Source organism: Carassius carassius, chromosome 17 (assembly GCF_963082965.1).
Source record: "Carassius carassius chromosome 17, fCarCar2.1, whole genome shotgun sequence".
Lineage (NCBI taxonomy): Eukaryota > Metazoa > Chordata > Actinopteri > Cypriniformes > Cyprinidae > Carassius > Carassius carassius.
In genome coordinates, this window is record NC_081771.1 from 18976514 (window position 1) to 18987500 (window position 10987).

Genomic DNA, 10987 nt, shown 5'->3' on the forward strand with positions numbered 1-10987 from the left:
TTGTGATGCTTCTGTAATATGTGTTGTTTGCTCAGAATGGCAACAATTGCAGAAGTGTCCTTTGACAAATTGCATAAACTAGTGAGAGTATGAAAAGAGAGTCCAGTGCTCCAAATGTGCCCATAGATTTATTCAAAAATCTGTTTCATGCATAACAGTGAGCACAAGTTAATGCAATGGAAAACAGCCATAGACAGTTGAGGAAACACCACCACAAGGCTAAGTTTAGCACATAGAATCTATGACTCTGACTCACACACTCCACTCTATCTCATGCCACTCCTCCCCGCTGTTATTCTCTCATTTCACAGTCCTCATGTTTTAAATCTGAGCAAATCTTTAGGCAGGTTTTCTATGATTTCTTTATCCTTCACTTTATGGAAATCCTGCTTATAGCTTTATAACCCTATTCAAATAAAGCAGTGTGCTCAGGGCATTCCATGATGGATCTGATGAGAATATTAAATAGAAAGCTTGGACCTTCCTAAGGCTGGTGTCTTGATGGAATATTTCAGATCCTCCAGAATATTACAGCAAATCTTAGATTCTAGTGTTGTCAAAGGTTTCTGCCAGCTGCTGTGAGCCAGATTCTCAGGTCTGCAGGTGTAGCAGAGCTCAGCGAAAGCCTTGAGATTGTAATGACATTGGAGAACATGAGGGCTGGATGGAGCAGTATAGGAAAATGCAAGACCAGGGAAGGGCAGCACAAGTAGTTGGAGAGCGTTATGGAGGGAATGACTGACATGGGGAAAAGTGAATTGTTAGCTGTACTGTGAATCTAATGTGCATGAAGCACAAACAAACATTTACCCTTCTGTACCTTGAATTCACATGATTACACTCTATTTCATTGTGAATAATGCATTTGATATACAATGCACGAGGGGAAAAAAAACATTTTTATCTATGAAGTATTTAATGTGTGGAACATTTGATACACATGCACTTTATGAGGATGCTGAAATACACTGAATATTAAAAACTTTTTGAAAGCTGGCATGTTCTTCAGTGTGCATCGAACAGTATTTCAAAAAATAATTTAGTATATTCTTTTATATTTCGTTTTACATAGCTATAATTGTTTATGTTATAAAACATTATTAATTAAATTATAAAAACAAGCTAATAAATGACAAATTAAGTGAAAGAAGCCATAGTAGCTTTTTTTATTTATTTTTTTTAACCTGCAACCATAATATAGTTTTTATAACGCATTTCATTATAGTGGTGTATGTTGCACACTGTTCTGTGTCTATACAAGAAGAAAGAATAAGGAGGTATGCTGGTTTATGGTGTGATTTTGGTTTGTGGGAGTGGAACGACGTTGCATAATGTGGTTTAGAGGCCTCAGGGAGAAGAGAAACAGAGAGATTCATTGGCTGAAGACAAGCATCTGCCTCTCCCCTGAAAATACGGCACAGCATTTAAAGTCTGCTCGCATCTGTTAAAACCTGTGAAACTGAGTCTGGACTAAACCAGCAGCAGCTTCTCAAACCAGATCTGTCTTCATCGCCTTCTGTGCATTTCTTTGACCAGGTAAGAAAACTGAACTCCCTTTACTTTTTGTCTCATACTTCATTTAGTCTTCGAAAGACAGCTGAGTACAGAATAAACTGTTATTATATCTCTGGGTTATCACTTTATATATGTTACTTTCTGGCGACTTTCTCTCTTGGATGCTTGAGGTAAGTTAGCGGATTTTTATTTCTTTGTTAGCGTTTAATAGACTATGACGTAAAGCGAAGAACAGGAAATAACAGTTTTCATTATAACAAATGTCATTTTACATATATAGACGTGGAGTGTAGCTGCCCGCAGACCGCTTTTTTCAGACAAACTCTTTATATATAATTTACAAACATTGATATTATTTTTTTGTGCTTTGCATGCATTTGTGATCATGCGCACTTTTAGCCTAACAGGAAAAAGCGTTTAAATGATCGAAGAAATCAGAAAATTATCTGAGAAAAAGAAAAAAAAGTACGCCGAATGTGCATATGAGGTTTTATTGGTTCTTTTTCAATAGAAAATGTCAAAAGTTCGTATTTAATAAATTTGTTTCTTTAAAATCCCGGTTTGAAGTTAGAAGTTCGTATGTGGGCGTGTCCATTCAGACACTGACGTGAAGCTCTTACATGAATTACCACGGTTACCATAATTTGCATTTAAATATTTAGGCATATCAGGTTTATCTAATTCAATTCTAAATGGCTAAAAATGTGCTATAAGTTTATATTAACACCACTTTGAATTTGCTTAAAGGGCAATTTAATTTTGATTTATTTGTTTAGAAAGAAAAGACAGAGAGATAAATAAATCTAGCAATGTATTGTGTGGGAAGTAGCTAGTTGCCTGGCTGATCAAAATTGGTTAATGTTTCTCTTATCATTTATAGTTTTACGCTAAAGTAAATCGCACTGTAAGGTATTTCTTATAATACTATGAATCTGTAAATGGCAGATCTCATGTACATGCAAAGTGTGTTCTTTGCGTAAAACTTTTTCATGGTAAACTCAGAAGAATGGGCACGCATGTCTGCCCGCAGCTGTAATCATACAGCATGACTCAATTGTTGACACCTTCTTCAACAGCCAAGCAGCCCTTTTTCTCCATATGTCTTGAAAATGCAATTAAAACGCTCACTGATGAAGTGTAGCTACAGTAAAATAAACAGTCAGAATGAATGCATCTGATGCTTCCTGCATTAGGCAGCTATCGATGCTCATTTTTTACCATCCACACCTGCATCCACACATTTTCAATATAGGTCTTTGGTCTTTGTTGTTTTTAATGTTTCTGCTATTCTAGTGTCTTTATAAGATCCGTTCTGAACCTGTTTTATCTCCCTCCCAGTAGTTTCCACATTCAGACCATTAGGTCTTCGAATTGTATGGATTTTCATAGTTCAACCCCAGTATTTTTGTATTTTCCAGGAATCATGGTTTTCCATAAGGAGTTCCAGAATGCAGGCAAGGAGCCTGGTCTGCAGATTTGGAGGATAGAGAAGATGGATCTGAAACCTGTTCCCAAACAACTGCTTGGAAACTTCTTCACTGGTGATGCCTATGTTGTCCTTTACACCACTCCTGCTCCATCCTACAATGTCCACATGTGGTTGGGTGAGTGAAAATAACCAAATTTACAATAAAGTGCCCTTTTTTACTTGTTAGATGTGTAGGCTAATACAAAACACACCTTGACACTGTTTATATTGAGTATTTGCATTACTCTTGGTCTGTTTATCTGCAGGCAATGAGTGCTCCCAGGATGAAAGTGGAGCTGCTGCCATCTTTACAATGCAGCTGGATGATCATCTGGGTGGAGCACCAGTCCAGTACCGTGAGGTTCAGAACAATGAGTCCGTTACCTTCCTTGGCTACTTTAAAACTGGAATTAAGTACAAGGTAATTATGCCTACAGAGAGCTGAATAAATTTATTATTTATTTCTATATCTGACAAACCCATTGTCATATTAGGTAACATGCTTTATTTTACATTTAGTGATCCATATAACTCCACCCTTTTAAATATTGGAGATGTATTATTGTGTTTTGTGTCAAAAATATGCTGTCAGACGAATAAGATTTAATCTGCGCTAGCATCACTACACATTACATTTCAGTAATTTCTATAATTAAAGCCTCTTTGACTGAAGAGTAATTAAAGATTATGGGTAAAACATCAAAATTGGAATCTAAGAACCTGTAAAGCTTTAAGAATCTGTCATTGACATCCTATATTGATAGACCACTAATCGAAAAAATAAAATGTTGATTTGTCAAGACCTATGTAGATGGTGTACAGCCCTGGTTGTAGGGAATAAGAGTTATTATTTCTCAAATAATAGATGTGAAAAATGTGAGTCATGAATAAAAACACATTCAAATCACTGGTGGAAAGTTCCGGAAAAATATTTCCTTTGCAAATCTATGGTATATTGTGGCAGGTTTAGTCTATGATGATTTTAATCATTTAAAAACAAGAATTAATCCAGCAGAATGTATCACAGTGTATTGCCGTTATGGATATTTATTTCTCAGCTCCCTTTCATGTATGTGCAATATCCTTCTCAGTTTAAGTGCATTTTACTTTTTGGTATAACCCCATGTGCAATGAATTTTTGTGTATCATGAGAAAATCATATTTGTTTTTATTGTAACTCGAGAGCCATGAGACATTTTGGTGTATTTTGTTCTTTTTCCCATACACAGCAAGGTGGTGTGGCCTCTGGATTCCAGCACGTGGTGACTAATGACATGAATGTGAAGCGTCTGCTTCACATTAAGGGGCGACGTGCCATCCGTGCCACAGAGGTTAATATGTCTTGGGCCAGCTTCAATCGCGGAGACTGCTTCATCATTGATCTCGGCAAGGTTAGAAACACATGGGGTGAAGTAATGAATGAAACTGCAGTCCCTTTGAGAAATCCAAAATTCACAACCTCACAAATCATATTGTAATTTTTCTTAGGACATCTACCAATGGTGTGGGAGTGACTGCAACCGATTTGAGCGGTTGAAAGCCTCTGAGGTGGCTATTGGCATTCGTGATAATGAGAGAAATGGGCGTGCCAGTCTGCACATGGTTGAGGATGGTGCTGAGCCAGAGGCTGTCATTGCTGTAAGTCTCCTGCTGTAATTTCCTTATACAAAACAAATAAAACTAAATTATGGTGCAAGTTTAAACATGCAGTGTGAAGAATGAGCATGTCTTTAATTGCTGTGACAGGAAGTGAACGATTTAGTTATTGGGTCAGTGGTGGCATGCCTGAAACACAAATAAAAGACAGCAAAATAGCGAGAACAGTAACAGCAACTATAAACTTGGTAGAACATGGTAAAATATGGACACATTTTTTTAAATTAAAATTTTTGCATTTGGCAAACCCTTTTATACAAAGCTTGCATAGCATTCAAGTTATACTTTTTATCAGTTCATGCATTCCCTGGGAATTGATCTCATGACCTTGGTGTGATTAGTGGAATGTTATACTGTTCGATCTACAGAATTTTTTTTCAATCTACACAATTTTTTTTCTTTTTATGGATGATCAAAGTTCAGTCCTTTGCCTCATTACCTTAACAACATCTGTAGCTACCAATGGGTTAAGTATGATCTAGTTCGCTTCTGCTGTTAGATGCTGTAACCATCATCTTATTCCAAAAAGCAGAAGTGAGCTGAAATGAATGGGAACGCTAACGGATTGCTTTCTCCAGATATTGTAGACCATCTTTGTAGCTACAGAAATATAATCCAGTAATTCAAGCAAGAAATCAATACACATGGAATCAGACACACTATAAATTCAGACAAAATTAATCAGTAAACATTCACATGGTAGACACATTAATCCCAAGCAATTTACAGTGTATTTAAAATCATGTATTATCTGGGAACTGAACTCATGGCCTTAGCGTTGCTAACACAATGCTCTAGTGTTTAAGGTTCAGAAACACTAAAATAAAGATGGTATCTGTTTGTCACAGTAAATAGTTAATATTTAATATTTAATACAACTATAGTTGCAATTAGCAAAGAAAGAATCCCAGTCCACCTGGTTTTGGTTTGACTTCTTGGTTGAGGTTCTGCATAATAGTATTTTTTTGTGTCCTGGGTTGACCGCTGCCATGGAGAAAACTGGTGGAAACTCTTATTGTGTTTGTTTATTTTTAGGCTCTTGGGTGCAAGCCCAACATCCCAGCAGGAAGTCCTGACAATGAGACGACTGACAGAAGCAATCAGAAAAAGGGCACACTCTACGTGGTAAATTTATGTGTTATGCACACACTATGAGCACTATATTACCCTAATTCTTATGTTAAAGTATGCATTCATTTGTTTTGTATGGGTTAGGTGTCTGATGCTACAGGCTCTATGAAGACATCTCTGGTGGCCCAGAGCAGCCCTTTTAAACAGGAAATGCTCACTCCCACTGAATGCTACATCCTGGACAATGGAGTGGACAGCAAGATCTTTCTTTGGAAAGGTATGGTCAAATTTTATTTTGGTGTTCTTGCATTACACATATTGACAATTTCATCTGTTTTAACAACTCAGGACCAAATGCAAACACTGAAGAACGTAAGGCAGCCATGAAGGTAGCTGAGCAGTTTATCAAAGACAAGAACTACCCCAAAAACACACAGGTATCAGACTTAGATCCAGCATGTTAATGAAAGTAAGTCAAGTGAAAGCCAAATTCTAACCAGTCTATCTAACTTTTTGTGAGCAGATCCAGGTTATACCAGCCGGAGGCGAGACCACACTGTTCAAGCAGTTCTTCAGTAACTGGAAGGATAAGGATCAAAGCACAGGTCCAGGCCAGGCCTACAGCATTGGCCGCATTGCCAAAGTTTCACAGGTTCCCTTTGATGCATCTAGTCTGCACTCCAACAAAACTATGGCTGCCCAGCATGGCATGGTGGATGACGGCTCTGGCAAGGTCCAGGTAAATATTTAAAAGCTAATAGCACCAATCATCATAAAGACATTCAGTCTGTAGTCCTAAAACCCAGAAGAGAATTAGTGTATTCAAGGCATGGGTTGCCTCAGGAACTGGTGATGGGTTTTTAGAATAGTTTTTTAGTTTTAAAGGTGTTGTGACACTATAGACAAAATCTTGCATGCAAAAAGTTCCACTGTCCTTTGTCAGTAGTTTAGCAATGCATAAAGCACAACTCAAATAGAAGTCACTTTCAAACTGATCAGCTTTCTGTTGGTCAACAGCAAATTCTAATGACCAACTTGAAGCTGTAATGGAATCTGTGTATGTAAATCATTAACAGAACCATGGGAAATGCAAACTGTAACTTTGGTTAACATTACTTAACAAAGCTTTCAAGTTATTTGTTCTGATCTGATAATCAGATTTTTGCTATTTGCTAACTGCTAGGTTAAGTTGCTACATAAAGATTCATCGGACAGCTGTTCTAGTCCTTGTGTAACAAGTTTTTAGCCTAAGTTGCTAATGCTAACATATAATTTATTTTATGGTAAAATGTAACTCATAAATGAAGCTTTTTTCTAACGACTCATTCAAACTCATGACTCTGACCTCGACAGATATGGCGTGTAGAGGGTGGGGATAAAGTTCCTGTGGACGCTTCCAGCTATGGGCAGTTCTATGGAGGAGACTGTTACCTGATCCTCTACACCTATCGCCAGGGAAGCAGAGAGCAACATATTATCTACACCTGGTAAGTCAAGATAGCCACAAGTCAACATGCTGGATCATGTGCTCATTAACCACCCGATTAGCCAATATTTAACCAATCAAGTCAATATTTAATGACCTTCTTATATTTATTGATTTTTATTTCAGGCAAGGACTTAAGTGTACACAAGATGAGCTGGCTGCCTCAGCTTTTCTAACAGTCAAGCTGGATGATTCCATGGGAGGTTCGCCTGTCCAGGTATTACTAAACACAAGCCTATTTCTGCTCTGGTCAATTTCTATTCCATGCTTAAATGAAATTAAACTCAGCCTTATCGGCTATTATTGTGTAATTGTTGATTCATTGTATTTTTTTTATTTACACTGTCTGTAAGCCAAGTTAATTATAATGAGGTTTTCTAATTTGGTAATAAAGTGACCGGAGCTAGCAAATTAAAAAGAATTCCACAATAGTCTGATGCTTTTGACTTTGGTTTTAAAACATCTTTGTTTCTAGTACAGTACACAGTATATAGTGCACAATATATCAGTACCATATTGGTTATCAATTGATATTAGACTTTTATTGATATTGATTCCTATTGGATATTTACACTTCCCTTTAATAGTTTGTGTAATGTAAGATAGTTTAATGATTTTGAAAGAAGTCTCTTATGCTCACCAATGCTACATTTATTTGATCAAAATATAATAAAAACAGTAATATTGAGATATATTATCACAATTTAAAATAGTTGTTTTTCTTTTAATGTCATTTATTCCGGAGAAATTTCAGCTTTCTAACATGCTGATGCTCATACTTTTTTCTTTTTTTTTTTCTTTGATGAACAGAAAGTTGAAAAGAACGGCATTCATTTGAATTAAAAATCTTTTGTAAAAATAAAATATCTTTTATAAAATTCTTTACAGCCACTTTTGGCTCAATTTAATGCATCCTTGCTAAATATGTTTCTTTAAAAAACTCACAGACCTCAAACTCTAAACAGTAGTCTATATTGCCAAAACTGAATATTTAGTATTGTATGATCATCTTACACTTATTTAAAGTAATAAAAAAAATTACATAAACTAATAATATAATCTACAATCATTCATTTTTTTTTGTGATAATTCGTGCATTTCTTATTATTATTTACTCCTGTTGTCATGTCTTGTTGTCATGATGCAGAGAATAGCTCAGTTTGTAGAAAATAAAAAGCTCAACAGGATTTAGAATTCACTATTATGTCGCTCTGCAGGTACGTGTCACTCAAGGCCAGGAACCGGCCCATTTGATGAGCCTGTTCAAGGGGAAACCCATGATCATCCACATGGGTGGGACTTCACGTAAAGGTGGTCAAAGTCAGACTGGCAATATACGCCTTTTCCATATCCGCCAGAGCTCCACCCGTGCAACACGCGCTGTGGAGGTCAGTGAGGACGGCAGGCACATACATGGACACAAACAGCAATGGCCATCTAGCAATAACCTTCCTCTCTGACTCTCTCTCTCTCCTCACCCAGGTGGAACCCACTGCATCCAAACTGAATACTAACGATGTGTTTGTGCTGAAGTGTCCTGGTGGCCTGTTTCTGTGGAAAGGAGTGGCCGCTTCAGAGGAAGAAATGGCTGCTGCTAAATATGTCTGCAGCTTCCTTGGAGGCAGTACCACAGAAATTTCAGAGGGCAAAGAGCCGGGTGGGGGTCTGCCTTTTTGTAAATGTATAGAGTTAAAATGCATTCCTAAGCTAATCACTTTTCCTGTTCTTTTGAACTGATTGGTGCTTATCTGTATCCTTCCTTTGCTCAGCTGGGTTTTGGTCAGCTTTGGGGGGAAAGAAGGACTATCAAACCTCTAAAAGTCTGCAGAAGACTGTTAAACCTCCACGTCTCTTTGGCTGCTCCAACAAGACTGGACGTCTAATTGTGAGTTCATGTAAATGGAATTTGCAACTCATTTCAATTTCTTTGTTAAATGAATGCATACAATTTACTGTACCTCTCCTTTTTCGTTTCAGGCTGACGAAGTGCCTGGAGATTTCACTCAGTCTGATTTGGCCACTGATGATGTCATGCTGCTGGACACCTGGGATCAGGTTAGCATTTGAAGTACCAATAATGACTTAAAGTCAGCATGAAATAATGTTTGCAACACATTTAACTTCTGTAATCGGATGAACATCTGAGAGAAACAGAATTTTCAAGCAGAAAATACAGAACAAGAATAGATTTTATCCATAATTATTTGAATGGTCCTTGAAAACTTGGTGTTATATACCAGAATGGAGCACAGAATGAAGTTCAGTTATAAACCTTAGTCAAGGTAGAGTCTGTATTTTTTATACAGGAATGAAACGGGACTGTGAGGGATAGAAGTACCGTGCATTGAATGGATTGTATTTATGTTTAACAAAATACCAATTGTTGATGTGCTGTTAAAAAACTGTCAATAGACAAAATTTCCATAAATCAGTTTTGAAAGTCGTGAAAATTATGTTATCTGTGTCCATTCATTACAGCCTTATTATCATTCCTCTCCAAAATTAAATACATAAATATAACCTGACTTGGGTCTAAAGTTAATCTTTAAATGTTTAATTCAATTTCTTCTTCCTTTAGGTCTTTGTTTGGATTGGTAATGATGCCAACGAAACGGAGAGGAATGGAGCTGATAAAATAGGTAAGTTAAGATGCTGAAGCACTAACGTTAACACTTACATTAATACAGTTAAGGTACCAAAAAGCAAAATCCCAACTATAGTCCCATGATGGAGAATTAAATGTTATTTAACATTGTCATTTAATGTAATTCCTGATTATTAATGTAAGTGTTTCTTTACCGTTAGCCAAAGATTATGTGGATTCTGACCCCTCTGGTCGCCGTGGCACCCCGCTCATCACTGTAAAGCAAGGCTTTGAGCCCCCAACTTTCACTGGCTGGTTCCAGGCTTGGGACGCAAAGATGTGGGACACAGACCCACTGGATCGCATCCGTGGTCGTTTCTAAAAGCACTCACATTCAAACAAGCAAACCTTTATATACTTTGCATAGCTTCCAGAATACTCACCTATTGTGTTTCATGCATTGATGGTCTGTAAAGGATGCAGATGGGAACACAGTAAGCAGTAATGCTGCATGTTAAGCCACTATGTACTGTATTTTGCTACTATTAATGACTTTTTGCCTTGTTGATTCCTATGCATTGACTTGCCTTATACAATTAAACTCTTTTATATTTTCTTTTATATGCTTCTGTATTCCAGTGATGTTTTCGACTGCATGGTCTTTATGATTTTTAAAAAAATGAAAATTACAAGAAATGCAAAATGTTTTTTTTTTCATATGAGCAAGTCAGTAATATTTGTCTGTATTTGACAACTTGGTGCCATTTGGATTGTTAAAAATTGTAGACGTGCATGGTTAATTCCTCATAAATTTGCAAATTAAAACATCTGAGAGAATATATTGTAGTTGCTGAAAAAGATTTTAATGTATCTCTACCATTATTCTGAATCCCAGTATATAATAAATCACCTTTTCAAAATAGTGCTGAGTTGTGTGTTTGCTGATGTGGGACTGACTGACTCCAAAATTTTGAAAAACAATATGCATATTATGTTGTGTTTTATCAGATATCTCTTTTAGACCACATTGGTGTAAGGAGCAATACTAATGTTGCGTATTTTCCACCATATGTTTAGACCAAAGTGACACATGGGTCATTCTGCTAAGTGTTTATGCTATGGATTAGCAGGTGTTTTAGCTCACCTCTCAAGCTCTTACTCATTCTGTCTCTTTATCTTCTTTCCAGTTCTCCCTAGCCTTCATTTA

General features: G+C 36.8%; 1 protein-coding gene across 1 annotated transcript; it reads left to right on the top strand.

Moving 5' to 3' along the window:
- The first annotated feature begins 1381 nt into the window (after window positions 1-1381).
- On the top strand, window positions 1382-10702 carry LOC132161268 (gelsolin-like). The gene is made up of 17 exons (XM_059571211.1): window positions 1382-1536; window positions 2934-3119; window positions 3250-3404; window positions 4213-4374; window positions 4472-4621; window positions 5675-5764; window positions 5855-5987; window positions 6059-6147; window positions 6234-6449; window positions 7064-7197; window positions 7323-7413; window positions 8414-8584; window positions 8679-8853; window positions 8966-9081; window positions 9174-9251; window positions 9775-9835; window positions 10002-10702. The coding sequence occupies exons 2-17, from the start codon at window positions 2939-2941 to the stop codon at window positions 10160-10162; spliced, it is 2163 nt and encodes a 720-aa protein (XP_059427194.1). The 5' UTR covers window positions 1382-1536; window positions 2934-2938; the 3' UTR covers window positions 10163-10702.
- The last annotated feature ends 285 nt before the right edge of the window (window positions 10703-10987 follow it).